General features: G+C 44.2%; 2 protein-coding genes and 1 long non-coding RNA gene across 4 annotated transcripts; 1 reads left to right on the forward strand and 2 right to left on the reverse strand.

Annotated features, from left to right (window-relative positions):
- Positions 1–575: 575 nt before the first annotated feature.
- On the reverse strand, positions 576–6,374 carry mas (masquerade). 2 transcript variants are annotated; one of them, NM_001274479.1, is made up of 9 exons: positions 6,240–6,374; positions 4,375–4,547; positions 4,153–4,302; positions 3,795–4,091; positions 3,554–3,706; positions 2,580–3,494; positions 1,623–2,523; positions 1,287–1,564; positions 576–1,227 (listed from the first exon to the last, which is right to left on the reverse strand). In NM_001274479.1, exons 2-9 carry the CDS (start codon positions 4,496–4,498, stop codon positions 905–907), a joined length of 3,141 nt encoding a protein of 1,046 aa, NP_001261408.1. In that variant the 5' UTR covers positions 4,499–4,547; positions 6,240–6,374; the 3' UTR covers positions 576–904. The 2 variants fall into 2 exon arrangements, with proteins under 2 accessions (NP_001261408.1, NP_523919.1); NM_079195.3 differs by having other exon boundaries at positions 3,554–3,709.
- Positions 6,375–7,148: 774 nt separating this feature from the next.
- On the reverse strand, positions 7,149–7,756 carry lncRNA:CR44529 (long non-coding RNA:CR44529). The gene is made up of 2 exons (NR_124779.1): positions 7,576–7,756; positions 7,149–7,473 (listed from the first exon to the last, which is right to left on the reverse strand). It is a non-coding gene; the product is annotated as a long non-coding RNA:CR44529 (long non-coding RNA).
- A 1,557-nt stretch (positions 7,757–9,313) lies between these two features.
- Positions 9,314–12,699, forward strand: Ero1L (Endoplasmic reticulum oxidoreductin-1-like). The gene is made up of 5 exons (NM_139608.4): positions 9,314–9,702; positions 10,124–10,387; positions 11,135–11,820; positions 11,878–12,186; positions 12,248–12,699. The coding sequence occupies exons 1-5, from the start codon at positions 9,562–9,564 to the stop codon at positions 12,297–12,299; spliced, it is 1,452 nt and encodes a 483-aa protein (NP_647865.2). The 5' UTR covers positions 9,314–9,561; the 3' UTR covers positions 12,300–12,699.
- Positions 12,700–12,779: the final 80 nt, after the last annotated feature.

Here is a 12,779-nt window from a genome sequence, read left to right on the forward strand (position 1 = left end):
AAAATCAGGGATAAAAACAAAACCAAACAAATTGTTCGGAGGGTTAGGAACGTAGGACATTGGTTTCCAGATTTGAGGGTTACTTTTTATCTGCCGATGCTCAAGATTCTCTTAGAGAACAATCATTCTCTCTCTCTTTTCGCAATTGAGCGACATTGAGTGAGTTTTTGTGCTCCGCCTCTTGAGAAGCACTCAAAGATTCGGAATGCCGGAGAGACTTTCCAAAAGATCCTTTTAATGTTTTTTTGGTGAAGAATTCCGTTAAATCTGTTGGGAATATTCAAATTTCAGCAAAAAAAAAATAGGTTGTATAAGATTGCATAACCCTTTTCCCATGTCAAATGAATCATTATGCAACTGCATTTTTTCGTACTAGAAAAGAAAAATCTGCTCTCCTTTGCCGCCAAAATTCGAAAATATTTAAATATCTTTAGGAAAAATATATATTTGAAATTTTGTAAGCAGTTTCTTGTGGAAAACGAAGAAACAGCTTATTGTAAAATATGATCATATATTTAAAAAATTAATTAAACCAAACCCTTTTTACCCAACCAAATCCATACTCAAATGTTTATATAACTGAAGATTTTTTGTATTTATTTTGTATATACAAAAACATTTTACCATAGGGCGTTATCAAATAGGGGAATACTTTTAAAGATTGCCGTCTACGCTACCGATAATCATAATAGTTAATATAGTTGCTTTCTGGATTTGGAGTCATTAGAGTTAGGTTTAGGTATGAATAGATTACACTAGGATGGAGTTACGTTAGCAGTCGAAGAGCGGGAACCCCTGGAAACAATCGTAGGCTACACCAGGCTAGTCGTCAGTCCTGGAAATCGCCACAAGAGCGGGGTTCCTCCCGCACATGGTGTCAGTGTGTCCTTTGCGAGATTCCTCACTATAAGTTATTCACGCTGATGATCTGGTTGATCCAGCCGATGAACGAGGACGTCTTCACATAGACGCCGGGCACATCCTGTCGCCCGCAGCCGAATCCCCAGGAGACGAGGCCGGCCAGCTCGTAGAACCCATCATCTTGGCAAACTAGTGGACCACCTCCATCGCCCTGGCAGGCATCGTGTCCCTCCTCTCCGCCGGCACAGAAACTGGAGGCGGGCAGGATGAAGATCTTCTCCGTCACGGCGTTCACCTTCCGTATGCACTCCGTATCGCTCACAATGGGAATCTCCGCCTCACGCACTCGCAGGGGAATGGGACCAGCTTAAAAGATGACCAAAAGTTAGAAGCTATCAAAGTAATCATAAGGATCTAGTCGCTACCTTCACCCATATATCCGTATCCGGTCACCGTGCATCGCTTGCCCGCCGCATGGCTGACTCCTCGTGCAGGAAGACACACCAAGCACACTCCATCTCGAAGCTCCGCTTGACCATGGAGCTTCAGGAGAGCAATATCGTTGTCCAGGGTCTGGCTATTGTGGTTGTGATGGATGTAGGTGGTGGCCACGCGCAATGTCTGTGCTCCTGGACTGCCGTATTTCCGGGTTAGATCGTAATCACCAACCCGCACGTAGATAGCATCTCCGGAACGAACAATGCTGGAACAGGAATAACGTTAGGAATCATATATTCCTTGTTAAAGAAGTCACCACTTACTTGGTCACACAATGGGCTGCGGTAAGAACCCACTGGGTTCCGATTAAAGCAGCTCCACATAGATATTGATTCAAGGAATTGATCAAAGCCACCTGCCAGCACCACTCTCCATTCTCGCCATCCTCTCCTCCCACCACTCGTGCCCTTCGTCTTCCGCTGAAGTTCGACTGGAGTCCGTAAAGAGACCTCTGTTGGTAGTATTCCGGATAGACCAGATCCGGCTGATCTGCCTGAGCTTGGTGATTGTGGTACGAACGTAATTGGTTGCTCTGTAGACTGCTGGACTCCACTAGGTCACCCAGTTTGTCGTTGTGAATCTGGATGGGCACAATGGCGGATCCTAGGACCAATCTCTCATTGGATTTGTTGAAGTTGGGAGAGTATCCGGCGGCGGAGGTCATCTGGCGAGCTGTTCTCTGTACTCCGTACTTGGCACGGGCGTAGGAGACGAAAGATAGAGCCTGGGATCTTCCCGTTCGCAGAGTTCCCTTCACACCACACACATACTTGGAGTAGACATGTGGCCGTGGAGTCGTGGTGGTTGTAGTTGTCGTCGGAGGCGTGGTCATCGGTGGCTGAGGTTGTGGAGGTAGTCCCGGTCCGGAAACTGGATAGTAATCTGCGTAGTTGGGCGCCGGTGGCGGTGGCTGGTAGGGATTGGGGTGGTGAGGCGCCATCTGGGGTGGAGGTCCCTGTGGCGGTGGATTGTTCATGTAGGAGTAGGGTGGTGTCTGTGGGGGATATGCCTGTGGTGGACCAATGGGCGGTGGCGGCGGTGCCGGGTAGTAGGCGGTGTCGTTGCGCGTCTGGAACTGCTGCTTCTCAAGGATCTTGCTCTTGGGCGCACAGCAAATCTGGCCGGAACGCTTGCAGCGGAACAAGTCAGTCATCTCGGCGTTTTCTGGGGGAACTTTATATTAATCTATTATCCTAAGAAAGAATCCAATGAGTACTTACTGAAGCAAGTGAAGCTGAGCAGGCTGACGATACAGGATCCTGGGCATTCTTCTCGCGGATCGGGACTCGGGGTATTGGGCAGGACATATGGTGGAGCAGTGGGCGAGGCCGTGGGCGACGGCGTCGGTGGTGGCAACTTGGGCTTGGGAGCTCCGGCTCTTGAGTTGTCGCAGCATACCGAACCCTTGGCACACGTTGTGGGTGTGGAAACCAGCACCGAGGGTCTCTCGCAGAAGGCGGCCATAATGTTGAGCAGACAGAATCCTGGACAGCGAGGCACCTGAATCGGAGCCTGAGGTGGTGGCGGTGGTGGAGATGGCGAGTTCAGAGTGCTCTCCGCAAAGGATATGATTTGAGAGAGGAAGTCACCACCTCCTCCGCCTCCAGAGGTCGAAGATGGTGGTGCTGGCGGTGGAGACGCGGGACGAGCGGGCTTGGCTGCTGGCTTGGGAGCATGCTTGATGGCCGGCTTGGTGGGTGGAGCCTTGGAGGAGGGTGTTGCCTCCGAGGCACCTCCAGTCACACAACAGCTTTCTTCTCCGGGACAGAAAGCATCGGAATCGATGTCATCACAGAAGATCGCAAATATTCCATTCATGCACTCGCCCTCGCATTCCTTCAACACCTGACCCTGACCTTGTCCGGACTTCAGCTTGTTGCTCAGTGGTGGCTCCTCCTCCTCGCCATCCTCCTCCGTCTCCTGCTCCTCCTCTTCCTCGGCTGCCTCCGTCGTTGTGGTGGTCGGATGCTTCTTGTGTTTGGTGGGCTTCGGAGAACTGTTGTTTATTCTAGCCGGTTCGGGTGTTGTGGTAGTGCTGGTGGTGGTAGTAGTGGACGTCGTGGACGTACTGGAACTCTTGGCGGGAGCCGATTTTTCGGACAGCGTCTGGTTGGGCTTCAAGTTGCTCATATGTTCTATGTTAAAGTCAAGTGTTCATAAAGTTTAATGATATTATCATATGTGGATTACTTACTGGCTGGAATATAGATATCCTTGGGCAGCTTGCCATTGGAATACTCATCCAGGGAGACGCAGCACTTGGTGCCTTCCTTGCACAGTCCATCGCTGGTCAAATAGGCCTCACAGTACTCCGCTATGCGATCGGCCACGCAAACTCCAGTGCAGTCTTCTGAAAATATTGAATATATGAAGATTTCGAAAGTCTTATATGTCTATAACCATTTGCTCTCTCAAACTCTAGGAAACAAACTCACTGTTTGCATCATCGGCCTTGGTGGCCTCCTCCTTGTCCTTGGGTTTGGCCGTAGCCACTTTCTTGGTGGTGCTCGGTTTCTTTGTGGTGGCCACAGTGGCTTTTGTGGTGGAGCTAGTGGCAGGTCGCTTGGTCTGTGGCTTTGGTTTTGGTTTTGGAGTGGTGCTCGTTGTGGTGGTTCTCTTTGTGGTGCTAGTAGTGGCCACCGTGGTGGTGGTTCTCTGGGTGGTAGTGGTGCTAGCAGTGGTTGTGGTTTTAGGCGTTGTGGTTGCTCTCACAGCAGTGGCATTCTTGCCGGCTAAAAGGTAGATTTGATTAAGATGTTAAATTAAAAGTGATTTATTTTTTTTTAGCTTTACCTGGAGCATTTTCTATGCAGCATTTCATGCTGGGCGAAGGACAAGCCACATCGTCTAGAACTTCGTAGCAAATTAAAGTTGCCAAAGTGTGGACACATACTCCAGGGCAATCCTTGGAGTCTGCGGTGCTCGTTATGGTGTCCAAAAGACCTAAAAAGAAAGACAAATTATATATATTCTTTGGTCTCCAGAATTCTTAAGAAGCACGAAGTTAATTCTTACCTGATAGGAAACTGCCAGCCAGGGATTCATCCTGAGCCTGTGATGGCGATGGCTTACTGACCAGCAAAATGCTGAAGATCAGGGGCAGAACAAGGCGGCTCATTGTGCTCGAATGTCTTGGCATAATTCGTTGGTCCAAAATGGTCAGCACGTGTTCATTTCTTACCAAGAATCTGCGGGAGAGACAGAGAGAAAGATAGAGGTGAGATAATTAGCGATGGTCAAGTGAAAGTCGAGGTGGCCGCCACTGAATCATCATGATTCCGGGCCGAGTAACCTCGGGCCCCCCAGTGACGTAATGCGGCAGCTTGGAGCAGGGGCATCATCTGCCACGAGCCCAGAGATCATTGGCCTAGAAAGAAGATCATCAACAGCATCATCATCGAGATATTACCACGGGGAGGCAAGGTGTGTGATAAGCCCGAAACCAGTTTGGACATTTTGATTCTGGTTCTGTGTTGCAGGTGCCCCATTTCAATATTACGTATACGTAGCGGTGCCTGCCGCCGCCTAACGGACACCACTCCAGCTCCATTCCGGCCATAATCCATGTATCTGGGTTGCCCAGAACGAGTATGGAAACCGAAGACCCAAAACTGGTTACACATACTCAAGAAAACTGAACAACAAATTTAAAGAAGACCATGCAAATAATTATGGGCAGGCAGAGAGGTCGGTAAAAGCCAGGGCATTCTTGGGCCACAATTAACGAAACCGTTTAATGAATGAAATAGAAAGTACTTAGTACGAAATGAAACCTGGCCGATAGAGATCTCGGATGTTCCAGCGAAAGTGCACTTTGAGTTTCGGAAACTGAATCGGAATGGGATTCGGAATCGGAATCGGAATCGGACTTCCCCAATCACGTGCGGTCCAAACAAAAGCTTTCTACAAACCGGAAATTTCTCAACGTTGCGAGCAGAAAATGTGAAAAAAAAAAAAAAAATGAAAACATTATTATGTTTATTTGGCCAGCTGATGGGTCTAGAAAGTGCTAGCACGTATTTTGGGTCAAGTGAGTCGTTTCGTTTCTCCTCTGGGTAACACATTCCTGCCCCATTCTGTCACTCCAAATTCACCAATACCAGCGGTATCGCCACGCCTACGCCACCATGAATACCAAGTCCGGCACCAAAACCAAAAACTAGGTCAGATGCATAAGGCGCGACGGCATTAACACCGAAACACCGATCGTTCTTCTCTCTTTCGGTCGAGTTCGGTTCCTCAGTTCTTTGATTCTTCGATTCTTCGGTTGTTTGGTTGTTCGGTTGTTCGGTTGTTCGGTTCTTTGGTTCTTGGCACTGGTATGATATGGGCTGGGAATCGAATCACTTGGCATTCCAGTTGGCCGAATATGCGTATACGAATTTGAATTTTACGCCAGGCGAAAGAAAAAGAAAAGATTTCTTTCATAACAAATAGAACCGTTTGGCTTAACTGTAAACCGTACACTGTAACTATCGTAGTTGATTTGTCAATTTGCAAAACGATTCGGGTCTCTTTTGTTTGGTTTCTTTCGTTTTTAGCACTTCCATAAAAGTCCCGACTGGAGAAATAAAGACACGCAAAGCAACGTAGAAGACCACGATGTTGAAGAGTTGGAGGAATTCTTCGCCTTAGGCTCGTCGCGCGAACAAGTTAAGCGACTTCTGTTTCTCGGTTATCCCCACACCCGTCTCTGTTCTTTTTTCTTTTCGGATCTCGAGATCGTAAGATCTTCAGATCTTAACGGTATGTTTGCAGACGCCTAACTGTGAGCTGGCAGCCAGGAGAATTGGTATCGATCCGGAGACCCACTTCTAACTAGAGTCCGATATGCAAAGTACGATACCAGGCGAAAACAGGTAGGAATAGCAGCCACTCACAAAGGTTTCTGTTTAAATTAGAACGATCCTCGGTATCTCTTTTGTGTGTATATATATATAGTATCTGTATATATAGTATCTGGAGGATGCGATCACGACGCGACTGCACCTTGCGAAAGCCAAAAGCCGACTGACCAGCACTCAAGGTTCTCAGCGATGGTAAGCCGCCAAGGCCGGGAATTCTCCGGAGAAAGTGTGTGTGCAAGAGGCCGAGCCTCTCTCCCGAGAAGAGCGGCGATTGTTGCTCTTAGCACCATCACCTGTGCTTACCTGGCCCACACCTTGTTTTAACGATGGGCCATAAAACATAACATAAGCACTGGTGCTCCTAACTCTTCAGAAAATTGGCCACTTTATCACCGAAGGTACGAACATTTTTATTAGCACCCTTCTTTCTGTGTAGTTTTTTGGCAAATGAAAAAGGCAAAAGAACCCCCGGAGTGTGCCTACTTTAGCGGATTAACGTACCCCTATCATGTAAATATCATTTTTGCACATTTGCATTGTGTCCGCGGCTTAGTTATGCAAATCTCAAGTGGCTGGCCTGGCGTGCATATACTCTTCTGCCAACATCTTGTTACATATGCTAATTTGCAACTCCTGATCCCCGATCCCGAGTCTTGAGAAGCTGTTGACGTCGTCCTGTTGCCAAAACATTGCAGATTGCAATTACGAGTGTATGCGAATCTAATGAGCAACTAAGTGCATTTGCATATGGCCTGGGAAAATCGAGTAAGCCGATGATTCCGGCATTTGCGGTGAGTCGGGAAAATCAGTCATCAGTTTTGCATAAGTACATGGAATGAAATAGTGTTTAATTAGGGTGGTAATGGAAACTATATCTATTTATTTTTATCATATAGGAACCTAGTGTATTCATATATTATTTTTAATTTAAGTACTTATATTAGGTGTATGTTTAAGTAAATAATACTCATACATAAATACGTGTATCATATTATTATCGTTATGCTAAGGCTGGGATAGTAAACAGATAGTACTAATTAGTATCGCCACCCATTTCCTATCCATTGTCTAGACATTTCCAAGATCCAATGTCTAGGCAAATGAGTACAGAGACAATCCGCCTGCGTGTCCTTCGCGGATGTTCCCAGGCTCCTTTCGTTCGATTCCCCGAGAGACACGCAGCCGTCGCGCATCCTTCGTTTCGGGGCAAAATCTTCTCAAGACGAAACTTCACACGACCAGATCGGCTAGAAATTTGAATAAAGTGCTGCATAAAAAAAACCGAAAGTGGTAAAAAAAAGTGAAAAAAGTTCATCAAAAAAAAAAAACGAGAAAAAAAAGGATTTATCATTCTGTGCGAGTTTTATACCTGGTCCCGAGGACCTCAGGCAAATAGATAAGGAGTTGGTGGTGGTGGTTTGGTCTTCGTCCTGCGTCCTTCGTCCTGCGTATGCAAATCGCTCGCCCGAGTCCGCGATGATTCCTTTTCAATTCGAACAATGCCGAGGGTCGCCGCCCTGTCCTTTGGCCACACATGTTTGCGTCTGCGTTTTTTCTGCATTAATCGTCCTATTTGGAAAAAAAAATGATTAAACCCTTTCGTTCGGTACATTTTTTTCGAAGATTTTTCCCCGTTTTTTTCGAGGTTCATCTTTTTTTTTTTTTTGCTTAAGTCATCCCGTTGTTGTAATTTCACTTTTCCGTGAGAACTTTTGATGGGTTCTGATGGAAATAGGATGCTCAGGTGGGACACAAAAGAAGTTTTTTTTTTTGGGAGCAAAAAAATAGTTTTATTTCGAATAAAACCGGAATAAAGAAAAAGAAACGTGAGAGTTTTGGTGTTCACATTAACGTATAATAATTTTAATGTAATGTTTTAAATAATCTACATGCTTAAAATTGATAAATTAGTTAAGTTAGTTAGGTATTGTAACTAATTTGATTTTTTTTTAAAATTAAGTAGCTTCTTTGTTACATTCTAAGATGTAACTAAATTAAAATGATAGACCCCATCCTGTTGCGGTTGGTATCTACTTTCCAAACGACCTAAGGCGATTTATGTTCGAATAATCGAGGTGCCTGCATCGTCGTGCCCAGCATCCTAAGCAATTCACCCCCCGGCGTGATGAACGATGATGGTCTTGGGCTCGAAAGGATTCGATCCAAGATCTGACCGAGTTTTCTCAATTTGCATATCGAGGGTCGCGAGCTCCTTTGAGGGGTGCTATCGTCGGGGCAAGGGTTTGTCATGGGAACAAAAGACGCATTCATTGCCGAAGAATAGCCGAAATCAATATTTGAGGTAATTAATTAACTGCATCAATATTGGAGACGAGGAAATCCATAACGATATTCACATTTACCAATCAATTGATTGACGATTGAATGTTATCTTGAATTTTATCGCTAGAAGTCATTTGGAAAGTTATTACGCTCATATTTCATATTTTAATTAAATATCGTTAACCGAATTTTTTAACTATCAGAAATGAACTGGTTTTCATCAAAAAGTTATTTTTTTATACTTTGTTAAATAAATTGTTGAATAAAGTGGTTTACCTCGATTTCATCATTTTTATATCTGATCTTGAAAAATTTTACATTATTTAATTTTAAATCAAGCTCACTCTCAATTTTTTGTTATTAAATATTCTCATTCTGCTAATTCAAATCGAGCGGTTTTATTTCTGTTCTCCATAACGCGATCTGGCAACCTCTTCCCTTAAAATGTTTCATCCCTGGGAAGAGGGTTGCCTCTGCTTCAAAAAAATGGCGCGAAATTTCAACATATCGTAAATTCAATATAACAAATATCTGATGGGCAAATTTTTAACAGATTATTTTTAAAATCTTTTTTTTATATATTTACGGTCAATTACATTTTGATTACTTATTTAACATTTAACCAAAACTTTTAGAAAAGAAATATAAAATTTTTAGAAATATTCGAATACTTCATTTGCGAATCGAAAAAAATTACTGAAATAAAATTATTTATATTAATGGGAAATATTGGCCATTTGAAAAGCACCTGCTGTGCTGAGTGACCGCACTTCGCTCGTCAAGTGTGGTATTTTTTAGTACGTTTCGGCGCTTAGCGCGTGCGGTCACACAAACGCCAGGTACGTGTCCAAAATCATGAATCGAAAGTAAATGAACAATGTTGCTGCTTCGAAACGCAAATGCTCGCTAAACTCGTGAAATTGGGATTCGGAATCGCAGGTGCGAAATCACACGGGTGGGGAAATCGGATTCAGATGCACTCCGTCGGCGAAGCGCAAAACAACTGAGCACGCAACAACAAAAACAGTGACAGCAACAGTCATAACAATAGCAACACTCACATCAAAACACAATGACAACACGCACGGTGCAGAGAAATCTGTGGGCCTCCGCTGCGGTGGTCCTAGTTCTGCTCCTGCTCTGGACGGACACCACTGGAGGCTATTTTGCAGCCATCGATGAGACGGAGACTAGCAAAAACTGCTTCTGCGAGGTGGGTTAATATTCGGATTATTGTACACAGTAACGGTAAAATTAATTGATGATTTAAGCCATTTAAAAATATGTTTTTCAAAAATATTAAGAAGTTGATTTCATCATCATTTGCTTATCCTTTAACGATCTCTACTTAGATCTTAAAAAAAGGCTTTTAAAATTGTATTTTAAACTGAAAAGTATGTAGTTGAAATACTGGAGATTAGTAAAAAAGAATTCGTGCTTATATTAGTTTTGCTTTAATTGCAGTGCAGAACGTACAGAATACTCAATTATTTATTTGTGATAATTAATTAATTACACTTGCTTCACTAATAATATTTGACCTAGTATATGTATAGTACTCAGCTAACTTGAGATCAAATTTTTGTATACCTACTATTGCCACCTCGACTGTATGATATTTATATTCTTCGCAGTTGGAGGGATCTATAAACGACTGCAGCTGCGATGTGGACACGGTGGATCACTTTAACAACATGAAAATCTATCCGCGATTGCAGAGTCTGCTGGTGAAGAACTTCTTCCGCTTCTACAAGGTGAACCTGCGGCAGGAGTGCCCCTTCTGGCCGGATGACAGTCGCTGTGCGATGCGCTTCTGCCAGGTGGAGAACTGCGAGGAGCAAGCGATTCCCCAGGGCATCAAGGACAAGGGAGAGCACAAGGAGAAGGCCGCGTTTAAAGTAAGATTCCGGGTATTTCCATCGCTATCGTCTACACTACGCCTCTTATCTTATTCAATCTTTTGCCAAAATCACCACTATCTACCCAATCACTCAATGGGCTTGCAGGTGATTTATTTTTATTCGAATGTCTGCGGCTCCACAAGAATGAACCGCATCGATAATCTTCAACTGAGCCTACACTGTTAATGATGTGGCCTTTGATTTTGTTTTGCAATGCTGACGTGGTCTTCACATCTCATCAAGCGTTTGCCCGCCCCTTTTTAATTGTCGATTAACTTATTAACTTATCTAAAATATTGATCACTCCTTAGCAGACTATACCATACAGTAAAATATTATAAACAAAAATTCTATACCCCAAAATGAGAATGAAAATCAATTATTGTTTTTAAAGATAACTCAAAAAAAAAAAAAAAAAAAGAAACAATGCAGTTCAATATACGTATGTATTTAACAGCAGAGGTTCTTATCTTCACAAACAAAAAACAATTGATACTCGTACATAGCAAAAAAAAAACAAAACCATATTATCTACCAGATACTTTATTAACGTATAGATAATTATTTATACCGATAATGCCGTTCAAGAATGTATTGATATATTTGTGAAAAGCTTTATCTGTTTCTTCAAAGATTACTTAACCATCAATGAAATAATGACTGACTTAAAACTTAAGCTTATTTGTTTGCACAACTGGCTCACTTCACCTTACTGACTTCCTCATCTGCATCTTGTATTTACAGTACACGCGCGAGGCGCAAGTTGGGGGCTCAGCGTGCTCGGATGGAGAGGATTTCGACAGCTCTCTGGGTTTCCTGGACACGAGCATAAGTGATCAGGCGCATCGGGAATTCGAACTGTGGGCGAAGCATGATGAGGCGGAAGAGGACTTTTGCATCGTGGACGATCATGAGGAGGGATCCCAGTATGTGGATCTGCTCCTAAATCCTGAGCGGTACACCGGCTATAAGGGCGAATCGGCACATCGCATCTGGAAGAGCATCTATCTGGAGAACTGCTTCGGTGGCAACAACGAGACGGCTAACAAGTTCTCTAACTACGTGCCTCATTTGGATTTGCGAAATGTGTGCTTGGAGCAGCGTGCCTTTTATCGCATTATTTCTGGCCTGCACTCTAGTATCAACATTCATCTGTGCTCCAAATACCTGCTGTCAGAGTCAAAGGACTTCTTAGATCCGCAGGGCATCTGGGGTCCCAACGTAAAGGAGTTTAAACGACGCTTTAGTCCAGAAACCACAAGCGGTGAAGGTCCGCACTGGCTGCGAAACCTCTACTTCATCTATCTGATAGAACTGCGCGCCTTGGCTAAGGCTGCTCCTTATCTGCGGCGAGAAGATTACTACACGGGCATCGCAGAGGAGGATGATGAGGTTAAACTAGCCATCAATGATATGTTGAGTGTCATAGAGTGAGTATAGGAATATTCTTTTTTCTTACAATGTTTCAATTTAGCTTCTTTTTGTAGAAATTTTCAATCCCACTTCGACGAGAACGCCCTCTTCAGTAATGGAATCGCTTCTATTAAGTTCAAGCACGACTATAAGGAAAAGTTCCGAAACATATCCCGCATCATGAGCTGCGTAGGCTGCGACAAGTGCAAACTGTGGGGGAAGCTGCAGACGCAGGGATTGGGTACTGCTTTAAAGATTCTCTACTCAGAGAAGCTCAATCTGGCCACGGAAAGCGGGTTGTGGGACAAGCCGCACATCGAAGCGGATCCCATCTTCAGGCTGTCGCGAACAGAGATTGTAGCTCTATTTAATGCGTTTGGCAGGTGCGTTTTAAATGATAAAATGGCATTTCTAAAATACTTACATCTATACACTTGCTTGCAGACTATCCAACAGTATATACGAGATGGAGAATTTCCGGTGCGTGCTGAGGTAACCCATCCAGACTGGACTAACCGAGCGACGAGCCGGATCTCATTCGCCTCACATGAGCAGCTAGTTAATTCATACGCACATCGCTGGGGCTGCGTCTTGGACTTCCTACTGAATGCGGTTTCCCTCCCATAGTTCGTAACATTTTTGAGGCCAGAGGCTAGTAACCCCAGGATAGCTGCTTCCCTGTACATACAAACTATTACCCTAGGCTACTTGTACTTTAGCGCACCGTATCACCCTAAAAAAAACCAAATGACAAAAAAATAACCCATGCAGGATGCAGGTGTTTATTGTAAGTTAGCATAGTATTTATTGTATCTGGAGGAGTTTGTGAGCGGAACTTAATGAGCAAGTAAACGCATTGTGCAATACCAAGACCTTACGACACAAGGCGCTAAAATAAACTTCTGTCTGTTTTGAAACACCCTCTCTAACGTCTCCATCGATACGGGTCCTAGCAACCGAGTTGTTTGCCATTCCA

Source organism: Drosophila melanogaster, chromosome 3L (genome assembly GCF_000001215.4).
Source record: "Drosophila melanogaster chromosome 3L".
Classification (NCBI taxonomy): domain Eukaryota; kingdom Metazoa; phylum Arthropoda; class Insecta; order Diptera; family Drosophilidae; genus Drosophila; species Drosophila melanogaster.